Below are 14,099 nucleotides of genomic sequence, written 5' to 3' on the forward strand. Positions count from 1 at the left end.
TGCATCATTTGTATAGTTTATTTATTCATTCTATTTTCAACACATTTTCATTGCTTAGTTTGTTTAATTAGTACGTCTGCTTGTAGCTTGGTTCAGTACAGGTTACAGCAGTGAAAGACAAATCATTTAATTTTTTTGCAAATGGAGTTTATATGGTTTATATTTTTAAACACTTATTTCAAGAGGGAAAATAATTTAATCAAGTGTATACTTCCAGCTAGTCATGTTATGTACAATGTGTTACAAGAAATATCTACTGATAAAATAACTAACTTTATGGTACTCAATCAAGTTCCAATCAATCTTGTTCTATTGATCAAATCAAAACCATGAAGGAAGAATTTTAAAGCACAATTTATCATTTAAAGAAAACAAGTCAATTAAGGGACATGCAAACAACAACACTGCCCTATCTCTCATCAATAGTAAGCTCTGCCAATATGCTACAGCATCCGAAAGTGACTGTCACTCCATTCTGTAATATTTACCTCTTGTTTAAAATCACTTGAACTTTGACCTTGTTTCTCCTATACTTCTAATCTGCAGCCCTTCAAAAGCTCAAATTTGACATTAATAGTCAAAACTTGATGTTTTATTCACTACCATTTATTTGCACAAAGGAATTTTACCAATGACTCAATAAAATATAAAGGCTGTCAAGGAAGTTCAAAATTGATAAGAGGTACACAAAGTTGGGATAGAGATGTAGGCAGCCTATGTTTTCTATCCCCCACCATGTATACTTTTTTTTCTCAACTGGAATGTTCAGTTTATCAGGATAGCTGAGAAAGAATGTCATCCAACAGCATCTAAAGAGGTAGCTTGGTAATTGGCTGAGGGCATGCATCTTCAAGCAGTAAAACAAGAACAACATTAGGATCTCAGATCAAATCAGATATATGGGAGCATTATTTTTGATAAGGATAACCCAATTTTACAAAGACCACATAAACTAAGTTTTGATTGCTTGTACTTCAAGATTAGTCGCAGAGTTTGTTATAACATTTTGTTTTGTTCATTGTTCCGCTCATTTCATGCATGTTGCTCATGTGCTCTTTGTTCTTATGCAAAGATTAAGCCAATTTTATACCAGCTAGCTTAGAAATAACGTCAACTCAATTCACAACAAAGTCAAATGTAAAAAGCAAAAGTACTATAGTCCCAGAGAATCAAAGGACAGGCCACTCACTGAAGAGATGTGACTGGTGGTGAATTTAACCTGAGCGTCACCATGGCTCAGGTGAGGAATGAAGCTGGGAAGCTAGGACCTTCACGGTGACCTCAGCAACTGCAGGAATTGAACTCACATCATTGTTGGCATCATTCTTGCATCACAAACTATCTGTCCAGCCAACTGAGCTAACCAACCCCCATAACGAATGCTGTGAAACTTGAAAGGGTTCAGATAAGGTTTACAAGGATGTTGCCAAGGCTGGAGGATTTGAGCTAGAAGGAGAGATTGAATTGGCAAGGGTTGTTTTCTCTGGAGTGTCGGAGGCTGAGGGGTGACCATATCGAAGTTTATAATATCATGAGGGGCATGGATAGGATAAACAGACAAGGTCTTTTCCCTGGGGTTGTGGAGCCCAGAACTAGAGGGCATAGGTTTAGGATAAAAGGGGAAAGATATAAAAGGGACCTAAGGGGCAACTTTTTCACACAGAGAGTGGTATGTGTATGGAATGAGCTGCCAGAGGAAAAGGAGGAGGCTGGTACCATTACAAAAGACATCTGCATGGATATATGAATAGGAAGGGTTTGGAGGGATATGGTCCAAGTGCTGGCAAATGAGACTAAATTAGGTTACGATATCTGGTTGGCATGGACGAGGTGGATGAAAGGGTCTGCTTCTGTGCTGTACATCTCTCTGACTCTATGTATAAACAGATCATTAATAAAATGTACTACAATCCTTATCTCAAATACAACATCTTTAATTTTGGCATTGTTCAACTGGTGGCCTACCACATCTATGAACAACACAATCCAAGTCTTGTTGTAACTTGTCCAAAACATGTACATTTTCTGCAATGCTGAGCAAGTCAATAATGGAACAGTCCAGCTGCTTAAACTTGGATAAGAAAATGATAGGATAGTTGTGGGACCACCAGATGTATCAAGGAACTATGTTCTTGAATTTCTTTCTCTTAGAAATTTGTTTTTAAAAAAAACACAAAACATGATTTACATTTTAGGCACTTTTTTTTCTTAAGACCGTTGCAGCTTTATTGTTTGAGTACATAAATAAGTTCAACAATAATAATATTAATTGAATTGCACAATAATTAAGAATTTAAACTCATTTTAGGATGAGAACTTTACATCTTAGATATTGAGCCTGTCCTGTTCTGAAATAGGACAAATGATTTATTTTTTGATGATTAATTGGTGTCTTGGTTTGCTCAGATTATTGGGAAAGCATTCGGGAAGAGCTTGAATCAGCTATGTCAAATGAAATCATTAAACCAAAAAAATATATAAATCAGGAAATAGAAATCTGGAATCAGTCCTGTTACATTCATATTTGTGCAAACTTGACCACAGATTTTGATAGGGAGTGTGATGGAGTTGTTAGCTCTTTGAACCTTGGAGATAAAAAAAATATAAAGTGTCAAGTTGCAAATAAATTCATTCAGAACCTATCCAGTGGCCCATTAGCTCAGCATTTGCTCCTACACAGAAACAAATTAAATTTCCCTTGCACATCAATATATACACAAGTACTATTTTGAGTGAATTGCTTTCTTTAGCCTTTAAAGCACAATGTTACATAGGAATAAGTAAATACAAAGGTAAAGAAGCCCAGTACAACATGCTGAGGTATGTTTACAAAGAAGAAAGTGACAAAGTTCAAATTAGTGGAGGGCAAATTTGGAACTCGCATCAATATTTTAAGTGCATGGAAAGCTCTCAAGGTGAATACTAGAATCAAAATTCCTGCAGTCATTTGAGATAGTTGGATGTTATGCTGAGGGACAGTAGTTTTTTTTTCCTTGACAGTTGAGCTAAGTTTGACAGATTGGCCTTCCATCTGCTCTTACACTGCAGCAGGGACCAAGGATACAAAGTGAAGTTGACTGGAGGTTTTAGCACTAATGTCATGCGTGCTGTAGCTGAAAGCATTTTCCTTAATAGGTAAATCTTAACACGTACAAAAGCAGATTGGAGGCAAGGACCTTTGCCCAGTATAACCGAGGCAAATGTAATAATTTATCAAACTGCCTTTGATACATTGATATACTGATGGAAAATAGCCTCATATTCACATAAAGGGACTAGAAACCAAGCCGGGCCTTCAGACCCTGTTGCTTAAAAAGGCCAAGAACAAAGTTCATATATGTAGTTAATGGAGTCAATAATAGGACAACAATGTATTATTAGTACAACAGCTTGTCAATACAACATTATCTGCTTCATTGCCATCTTGGATGCAACATTAATCATTTCTGCATTCAAATAAAATCTCTTCATAAATGCCCTCTAATTTCGGCCAAAACATGTTTCCACTGAGACATGATCAGGAAAAGAGATCACATCAATATTAACAACAAAATTGCCCTCTTTGCCATTTTCTAATTTCAATAATTTCAGACAGAAAAAGATTGATTTCACAAATATAAAATCATTCATTTCATTTTCCACCATTTCTAACTTGTATTTTAACTTCTTCATTTGTTGGTGATTTAAATTTATGTTCGCAAATTTCTCTTCTCTATCCAATTATTTCCCCCATTATGAAGTGAGAGGATAAAAAGCAAGTTGAGCTCCCAAGGACACTGGGAATTTCTCACCATCTTAAATCATCAAAATGTCAATTATTATTGATTGTGGCAATGAAATTAACATTGCATCTATACTTTAAATATTGGCGCAAACCTTAAATGACTGGAACTGATTTGTATAACTATAAATAAATTTGTGAATTCTTTTCCTTCCACTAGAAAATTAATTTACTTGTGCTTAAAATTAGTTACGTATTGCCATTTAATCTTGTACCATTAGCAACTGTCACAAAATTAAGACCTAAAACATCTATTAAAGTCTATAGCTGATGGAGAAGGCAAAAATACTGAATATGTCAATAATTATGGGACAGTAATATTTACCATCTGCTGAAGCTCAGTCTCTTGCGTTAAGATGCAGCCTGCTATGAACATTTCTGCATTGGTAATTCAGCGGATAAATTTGATATCCGATGATTTTTTAAAGTTAGTCCAGTCAGTCAGATCTTGGAATCAGTCTTGGTTTTTAATGGATTAGGTAATGTTGTTTAGAGTTATACAGAAATGGCCCAAGCATTTCTGGCTGCAAGTCTGGAAAATTGCTTCACCTGAACATTATCCAATCGTTTTGGCTGTGAAAGGTCTATGTAGGTATTACATTATGCTAGGAGTGGGGTCAACTGGTCTTGGTCCTCAGACAATGTTAAGGTTTGTAACTCGGAATAACTATATTGGTAAGGTACCAAAGACCTGTCATTTCTATGTCCCAGTTCAAAGTCAGCACTTGTGGAAAAGGAAATGCAGGAGACAATCTGTTCACTTTTCACAATGACAGCATAATTTAAAACTAGTTGAACCATGTGACATAAAAAGATAACAATGCAGCTGGCATGAAATTCAGATTGAACTGTGATTTTCTAGAAGTTCTACTATCAATGACACATCATTTTATATACAAACCTGGAGTGACCTAATATTTTAACAGGGAGACACAAGTTACAATAACATTGAACTACAGGACTTTCAACATTACACTCTCATTGACAAGCTGAATTAATTCATTTCTTTAGGAAGAAATGTTTAGGCTTTTAATTTTTCTAAAAAACTGAAGATAAAGCACTTGATTGTGATACTTCAGACACTTCATTGTTGCATCTGTATTCCATGATACAACTGCAGTGTTAAGGATATATTAAACTAATTTGAAGTAGAATAAAAACAAACTATTACCCTAAGTGACAAGTAAACTTCCAAACTTTGGATTTCTCTCTAGAATTAAGCTGCCATTATTCCTTGGTTGCCAAAAGTGATTCATGAAGCAGCTGGGAAGGGCAAGAGCAACTCATCCAATTCCCTAAAAATCAATTGTGGAAAACATTGTAGAGTTAACTCTCTCTGTAACAAACCAGCCAACAAAAATTGGCTGGTTTATTTAAAAATAAACAAAAAAAAAACCTAACTACTCCAGGCATCAATAAGAAAGCTTTTTATAAATAAAAGAGGATGGAGGACAGGGTGCTGCTGTCGGTGAGGCAGAAGGACAAGGCTATGTTTAGTATCAATTGTATTCAGTTTTCTTTTAAACATAAATGACAGAGCTGCACAGCTCAGAGTAAGATACAACAAAAAATGCGAATCAGCATTTTTAAAATAGTTAACTATCTACTCCATAACTTTTCGTAAAATAGATCCAGCATTTTGCACTTCCTTCAATCTCAATATTAAGATGTCATTTAAGATCACAGCAAAAATGTAAGTTCGCCAGAAAAATAGAACTCACTATTCAGTTGCGGTTCTCCATCATGTCGTGTGTTTGCAATGTTTGGTTAATTACACCATGCACCCGTTTATCAGATTCAGCCATTACTACAGAATCTGGGATATCAGAGGTGTCTTTGGCTTGTCCGACATATTGCATTGCCCTTTATATAACAGAAGAACATAAGGACATAGAAATTTGGAATAGTTAGTAATCAGCTCAAATGATGAATTTGGTCTTGACTAGATAAGAAGGGGTACCACAGGCACCATTTCAAAATGATGAAAGTGGTTAAACACGTTTCACACAACTGAAGATGTTGGAATTCAGTCCAATCACTCAAATGGTGCAACGCTTCCCAGTCGCATACTAGTTGGAGATTGAGTTCTGTGTGAAAGCAAGAAAAACTGATATGCATCATGACCATCAGAATTCTTGTTGGATGGTCATGGAGGATTTGTGGTTTATGCATGCAGAACAATGAGGAAACTAATTTAAAATAGCTTTTTCCTCCTGGGTGCAGGAGGAGAGATTAGGAGCCTGAAGAGATGTTTAAAAAAATAGAGATTGCAAAAAAAAGATAAATTACAATTATATAACAGTGTAGCAAGTAAACTACATAATAATAAAACATATATCTGTGCATCCGTGGTCGCCGTATATCTGAGATATAGAGGTTCAGAAGACACTGTAGTTGGGAGAACAGATATTGCCAATCTGTTGCAAACAGTAAGGCTATGCTCAAACTGCATCATCCTCCTCTCTTCCCAAAAGGAGATGGTTTTTGTCTGGATCATGTAAAGGAATGTTAGTCATGGATCGCCTTTCAGACCTCAGCGAATTAATGGAGACTCGGCTGTAGTGAACTACTCGATCCAATAGGCTTAGCTTTGGTGACTCCCGCCTCTCTTCACCCATACCAATATGCACACTGATGTCAGACAGCGATTTCTGCTTCATGCGATTCCGAGCTCGGTTCTCCAACCTGGCTGAATCAGGTTTCTTGTAACTGAAACAAAAGGAAAGGGGATACGCTGCTATAAAAATGGGTCATAAAAAAAGGAAAAACTATTAGTGTTATTGCAAAAACATGCAATTTCTGAAGGTATTAAAATTTCTTCTGACATTTCCTCGATATAGCTCCTTACTGTGCATCGATACAGTCCCATGAGCTGCCATTCAACTTATCAGTATTTGCATGACATCTTGATAATACCCATATTCAACCTTACTGACTGTCCATTAGAAGTTAGCTAATTTCTGCCTGCTCCCAAAGTCTGTATCCCCTTGGTCTATTTTCCACTAGAATGCTAAATTCAAGCAGCAAATACTTACAGCTTTAATAATAGAGAAGAAAGTACCACAGAAACAGATGATGCTGCCATCGCAGCAGATCCCATCCATGGTTGTAAAATCAGTCCCACAGGTAAGAAAACCCCTGAAAAGCAAAGAATTGATAATTCAGAGAGAAAGTGGAATAAATTCAATTATTTTCATATTTACCCTGAAACACATAACTTGTTAATTTCAAATGATGAGTAATCATTCCATACAAATTAATTGTACAAAATTACACAGTTCAAACTACACTTGTGGAATGCATCATATAGAGTCATAGAGATATACACCACAGAAACAGATCCTTTGGTCTAATGCGTCCATGCTGACCCAATGTCCTAAATAAATGTAGTCTCATTTGCCAGCACTTGGCCCATATCTCTCTAAACCCTTCCTGTTCATATATCAGTCAGATGCCTTCTAAACGTTTTAATTGTTCCTGCCTCCACCATTTCCTCCGGCAGCTCATTCCATACACACAACACCCCCTGCATGAAACAGTTACCTCTTCAATTCCTTTTATGTCTTGCCCCACACACCTTAAACCAATGCCCTCCAGTTTTGGGCTCTCCTATTCCTAGGAAAAGGCCTTGTCTATTTACCCTATTTGTGTCCCTCACGATTTTATAAACCTCTATAAGGTCACCCCTCAGCCTCTGACACTCCAGGGAAATATCCCCAGTCCATTCAGTCTCTCCATGCAGCTCAAATCCTCCAATCCTGTGTTGCAATAATTTTCTGATTTCAAATACATGTGCAGTTGCCAAGTCAAATGTTGTGGTTCATAAAAAACTGAGAAAATAACACTGAAAGTAAGAGTTATTCAGAAGCATTTTCATACTGGTGTTCAAATGGCAAAGAGTTTTTGTTAAATAGGCCCAAGGTTTGTAAATAACATGGAATTTCTTTCTGGAAGGCAGTGGGGATAGGGTGGTAGAATGAAAAAAAATCAAATTTGGACACAGGCAGCTAATTTTGGAAAAATAGAATTTAACAGGAGTTATAGCTGAGCTGACCAGTGATGAGTGAAGCTTACTTATTGCAAATGAATCTTATTACAGAAGATTATGCAATTCAGAAGAACAAATCACAGGCATATGTACTCCATGGTTAGATAATGCTTGTCAAAGAAGATATTGATTTGGTGGTGTTAATTGACTTGTACTTTTCTTTGATTGAGTAGTGAGAGAGGTAATAAACAGAGCACCAAGGATGTTGGATTATATTTATAACTTGTGAAGCTGAAAGGCAAGAAACCATACTAAAGCTGTAGATGCTCTGATGAGGCTCACACTTTGGTACATTTCATGTTTTTGGAGTATTATGTTAGGGGCACAGTGGGGTTGTGGGAATTCAGGTACCAAAGTCATTCATTAATGAATGATATGGAGGAAATAAGCCTCAAACAGAACTTCTAGAAAAGCTATCATTGCATAACTTGTGTGCGTATAAAATAAAATATTATACACAGAAATGTCTCAATGCAGCCAGAAAGTTATTTCAATCTACTTCCACTCTTGGAACAAAGTTTATATTAAAATAAATAATGATTGAAAGTTCTCCAATTCTCTGACTTTTTTTTTTAAATTATATAATCAGAAGATTTCCATCCATGTTTTTAATTTTGTACAATCATTACCCAAGGAACTTGGGGGAAAAGAAAACTGAATACATATTGAGCACACTTACCAGCTGCTATGGGAATACCGACAATATTATAAATTAAAGCAAACACGAAATTTATCCGAATTCGCTGGACAGTCTTTTTGGACAAATGAATACTCGCCACTACGTCAAGTAGATCATTCTGTGGAGCAGAGATAAGTAAAGAAAAGAAATATTACTACACCATCCTTGTCACATTGAGGAGTTGTGAGAATGTATAATCTATAATTTTATTCTGCGTATGGCTCTAGTGCTTAGTGGCCATTCTGGAAATATGTCATATGACAAAGTCTCAACAGGCTCAGTGCGTAACAGACTAGTGAACATTAGCAGTACATTGTAAAGTTTATAAAATTGATAGTAAATTTTATTATCATGTTTTAAAACAACCCAAATTCCAAATGAGAAGTGTATGGATGTGGGTAGCGATGTGAGATTTTTTTAAAAATCCAGTCAGGAAGCCAATCTTGAATAAAGACTAATTTCAAGGAGGCCTTTAACAGCAATCAAGGGCTTGGGAGAGATGTTTAGACTTACAGCTTTAAGACAGGAACTGTTACCACATTAAGGCATTAGTTTGCTTTCAGATTAGTTCAGGAAACACCAGAGTGTTGAGAAGGATTAAGAGTTGATTTCACAATCATGTTTTCTCAATTTTTATGAAATGCCCAAGTCAGGAAAGCGTGGGATTGAAATTTACAGGCTATTAGAAAAAAAAGGTTTAGATCATCAGAATTGTGAAAAGTTCATGCCATCAGACTCAGTGAGGAATCACAGAATTACCTCTACAGTTCAAGAAAGAGAAACATGAAGGAGTCAGTTAAATAGAAACCTAAAGCGAGTGGAAATAGGCGAATGAATTCTGTGGACTTCGGTGTAATGCATAGAGTTCAGAATTTTGCTTTAATGTGTGATAAGATCTGAAAATAGCTTGGTTTGTTTGGTTTCTTTATGTAATAAACTTACATTGTGTAGTTTTAAAAATTCTGCAGCTTCCTGTGAATGCATGTGTCCACATGCACATAGGTGCATTTTCATGTGAACTTCAGGGGTATTATAGGGATAAGCATTTATATTTCTACATTACTGATACAGAGCATTATTTAACTATTGCATCTTATTCAGTAACTTTGGATAAAGCATTTTCTTTAAAATCTGACACAGGTGAGATGTAGAATTGGTCATTTTGGTAAATGAGAAAACTATTTTTATTTTATTGTCTGACATATGGACTAGTGAGACTAAAACAATGGTGTTTCCCTCCAGCATCAGTTGTACACTGTAATTAATAGTTGCAAGTAAACAGTCCTTGTGAATTGGAGATGCTGGTGTTGGACTGGGGTGTACAAAGTTAAAAATCACAACACCAGGTTATAGTCCAACAGGTTTAATTGTAAGCACACTAACTTTCGGAGTGACGCTCCTTCATCACTATCACCTGATGAAGGAGCGTCGCTCCGAAAGCTAATGTGCTTCCAATTAAACCTGTTCAACTATAACCTGGTGTTGTGTGATTTTTAACTTTGTCCTTGTGAAATTAGTCACAGTACAAACTCAAGGAATCCAGTAGTCAGATAAAGAAAGCAAAGAACGCTGACTGAAATCTTCAATCTTACCCGAATCAAAACAACATCCGCTGCTTCAATGGCTACGTCAGTCCCTGTACCAATCGCAATTCCAATGTCAGCCATTGCCAGTGCTGGGGAATCATTCACACCATCACCCACCATTGCCACAATCTTCCCTTGCTTCTGCAGCTGTTCCACTTTGGCTACTTTGTGTGAGGGAAGGACTTCAGCAAACACTTTGGTGATGCCAACCTGACAATGCAGGTTAAATCAAGTTATGGCAATTATCTTTCATACAAGCTACAAAATATCGCATTCTGGATTAGTGGTGCTGAGAGAACACAGCAGTTCAGGCAGCGAGGAGCAGTAACATCGATGTTTCGGGCAAAAGCATCAGGAATATTTCATCAGGAATACAGGCAGAGAGCCTGAAGGGTGGAGAGATAAGTGAGAGGAGGGTGGGGGTGGGGAGAAAGAAGCATAGAGTACAATAGGTGAGTGGGGGAGGGGATGAAGGTGATAGATTGGGGGTGGAGGATGGAGTGGATAGGTGGAAAAGAAGAAAGGCAGGTAGGACAAGTCATGGGGACAGTGCTGAGCTGGAAGTTTGGAACTGGGGTGAGGTGGGGGAAGGGGAAATGAGGAAACTGTTGAAGTCCACATTGATGCCCTGGGGTTGAAGTGTTCTGAGGCGGAAGATGAGGCGTCCTTCCTCCAGGTGTCTGGTGGTGAGGGAGCAGCGGTGAAGGAGGCCCAGGACCTCCATGTCCTCGGCAGAGTGGGAGGGGGAGTTGAAATGTTGGGCCACAGGGCGGTGTGGTTGATTGGTGCGGGTGTCTGGAGATGTTCCCCAGTGTAGAGGAGACCGCATCGGGAGCAATGGATATAATAAATGATATTGGTGGATGTGCAGATAAAACTTTGATGGATGTGGAAGGCTCCTTTAGGGCCTTGGATGGAGGTGAGGGAGGTGTGGGCGCAGGTTTTGCAATTCCTGCAGTGGCAGGGAAAGGTGCCAGGATGGGAGGGTAGGTTGTAGGGTGGCGTGGACCTGACCAGGTAGTCACAGAGGAAAAGGTCTTTGCAGAAGGTGGAAAGGGGTGGGGAGGGAAACATATCCCTGGTGGTGGGGTCTGTTTGGAGGTGGCGGAAATGTTGGCAGATGATTTGGTTTATGCGAAGGTTGGTAGGGTGGAAGGTGAGCACCAGGGTCATTCTGTCTTTGTTATGATTGGAGGGGTGGGGTCTGAGGGCGGAGGTGCGGGATGTGGACGAGATGCATTAGAGAGCATTTTTAACCACGTGCGGTCTCTAAAGGAGGCCGCCATCTGTGTGTTCTGTGGTGGAACTGGTCCTCCTGGGAGCAGATACGGCAGAGGTGGAGGAATTGGGAATACGGGATGGCATTTTTGCAAGAGGTAGGGTGGGAAGAGGTGTAATCCAGATAGCTGTCGGAGTCGGTGGGTTTGTAAAAAATGTCAGTGTCAAGTCGGTCGTCATTAATGGAGATGGATAGGTCCAGGAAGGGGAGGGAGGTGTCAGAGATGTTTTTACCTACAAAATATTGCATGCCACTTCATTCACACATTTAATTATTCCCAATCTTTCCCCCACTCAAAAGACATTCCAAGCACAACCCACAACTTCAAAATAATAAATCTAACTTGAACTCACCTGAGCAGCAATAGCCCTGGCTGTTTTACTGTTGTCTCCAGTCATGAGGACCACTTCCAGTCCCATACTGTTGAGTGTGTAGACAGCCAAGTCTGCTTCTGGCTTCACAGTGTCTGCAATTGCTAACATTCCACAAAGTACACCTGCATTTTTAAAAAAAATCAAACATTATTGGTAAATGTACATTTCAACAGACAGTGGGAAGGCGGACGTGGGATGAATACCAAATTAATTTTAGTTTTAAAATCTGATGTTATACTAATGTGATTCACTGGTCGAGTTTTCCAAATTGGTCACCTATTTTTACAAACCTGTTGACTGTCAGTGCATTCAATCCTCGAAAAATTGTTCCACTCTCTTCCATGCTTTTCAGATATGATCATCCCTTGCAAACGGTGGCACAGTGGTTAGCACTGCTGCCTCACAGCACCAGAGACCCGGGTTCAATTCCCGCCTCAGGCAACTGTCTGTATGGAGTTTGCACATTCTCCCCGTGTCTGCGTGTGTTTCCTCGGTGCTCTGGTTTCCTCCCACAGTCCAAAAATGTTCAGGTTAGGTGAATTGGCCATGCTAAATTGCCCGAAGTATTAGGTGAAGGGATAAATGTAGGGGTCAGGGTGGGTTGCTCTTCGGAGGGTTGGTGTGGACTTGTTAGGCCGAAGGGCCTCTTTCCACTCTAATCTAATCTTGCCAAATCCCCCCCTCTGTCAGGTCACAATAGTCCACACAACCCAGAATTTCAGAGATGCCAATATTGACATTTTTAAATGGTTTAGTTGTCTCTGATCAAATTGCTTTCCTCATTCTTTGTTTGACTTCTGCTTTCTACCATTTTCTGTCGAACAGAGAAACCTGCTCCTAGGAGAATTCCAGTTCTCTTTGTGCCTGCTTCTCAGCAACAGCTCATTCCCCTCTACTCTAAGAGCGCTTTGTAAAGGCATTAAAATCGGTAATGAGCAGTTCATGGGTTTCTATTTTGGAACTGGAGTAAGTCAATTAGCCAATCATGCCTGTCCTGTCTTTCGATAAATCATGTACGATTTCTTACCTCAATGTCAATTCCCTTCATATCCCCACCCCACAAATTCTCCTGATATCTGTAAATGTGGAAATCTAGAAATCTATCAATCTCTGTATTGAATGTACTCAATGACTGAATGTTTTTGACCACTCTGGGCAGAAAATTTCAAAAATTCACCACCAAATGAATGAAGAAATTCCTCAGGACAAAACGGTCAACCTCTTCTTCAAAGGCTCAATATCCTGGTTCTAGGCCTCTCAAACAGGGGAAAAATCCTTCCTACATTTGCCCTGCGACACCTCAAGATATCTGGTTGCTTCAGGTTGCGCTTTTGCCTTTCTATCCCTGCTCAACTCTCTTTTCCATGGAAACATGGAAAAGAAGTATCATATCATCCTTAAAGTGTAACTTTGTGTCTCTCTCTCCCCCTCCACAGGTACTGCAACACCAGAGTTTCTTCAGAACATTCTGTTTTTATTTCAGATCTCCGGCATCCGGAGTACTTTGCTTTTATTTGAAACCTAAAGTCACGTGCACATTTCTCCATCTGAGAACTTTACCATAAATTCACTATCCTCTTTTTCCCCCAAAAGGGGCAGTTCAGAACAAAGCTGTCCAGTAATATTTATCATTCATGACACTGAATATAAATCTGTGAAGAACCGTCAGTGTTTTTTGACGTTAAAGGGCACCATCTAAATGCATAAATGCACATAACAGGAAGACTGACAAACTGGGTCTGTTTTTCTTTTGGTGAAAGGGTGACACAATAGCAGTGTTTAAAAATTGTCATACGTTTTGGCAGAAAGATACCGAGAGTGTTTCCTTTTGTGGGAGGATATAAAGATAGTCACCAAGAAATCCATCAGGAAACCGAAGAAACTTTTCATTCAAATTGATAACAATGTGGAACTTTTTACTGCAGGTAGGAGTGAAAGCAAACAGATGCATTTGAAGTGAAGCCAGACAAGATTTGAAAAAGATAGAAATAGACTGTTATAATGGTTAATTTAGATGAGAAATGGTGAAAGGAAATTCAGGTTTAGCATATACAATTGTGTGGTACAATGGTCTGATCCTGTACCATATTTCCAATGTATGCCTGGTTGCAATCCTACGATTTCAAATGCACAGCTGATTCTAATGCCACCTCTGGGCAGCTAGTTGATAATTTCCAAAAATACTTGCAGGGGGCAGTCCAACAGGCACTAGCAAGCCTTCATTACCTTGTCCAAGGGGTGTTCCGACCTGTGTGAAGCAATGTATCAGACCACCTATAGGGCCACAGTCAAGCATGAATGACCCTTTCCTTGCCAGACTTCCAACATACACAACTTCCTGTTTCCGTACCA

The 14,099-nt window shown here is 38.7% G+C and overlaps 1 protein-coding gene across 3 annotated transcripts in view; it reads right to left on the minus strand.

Moving 5' to 3' along the window:
- Positions 1-1,552: 1,552 nt before the first annotated feature.
- Positions 1,553-14,099, minus strand: part of LOC122557337 (copper-transporting ATPase 1-like) — a 101,622-nt gene continuing 89,075 nt past the window's right edge. For 2 of the 3 annotated variants that reach the window (XM_043704939.2, XM_087991947.1), the window contains 5 exons: positions 11,727-11,869; positions 10,101-10,304; positions 8,509-8,626; positions 6,817-6,919; positions 1,554-6,490 (listed from right to left, as the gene is read on the minus strand). In XM_043704939.2, coding sequence (XP_043560874.2) covers positions 6,223-6,490; positions 6,817-6,919; positions 8,509-8,626; positions 10,101-10,304; positions 11,727-11,869 — 836 coding nt within the window. In that variant the 3' untranslated portion in view covers positions 1,554-6,222. Of the gene's footprint in view, positions 6,491-6,816; positions 6,920-8,508; positions 8,627-10,100; positions 10,305-11,726; positions 11,870-14,099 lie in introns of all 3 variants that reach the window. The other variant, XM_043704941.2, reaches the window with a different exon arrangement.

Source organism: Chiloscyllium plagiosum, unplaced genomic scaffold, assembly GCF_037043375.1.
Source record: "Chiloscyllium plagiosum isolate Xiang-an unplaced genomic scaffold, Cpla_swu_hap1 HiC_scaffold_11, whole genome shotgun sequence".
Lineage (NCBI taxonomy): Eukaryota > Metazoa > Chordata > Chondrichthyes > Orectolobiformes > Hemiscylliidae > Chiloscyllium > Chiloscyllium plagiosum.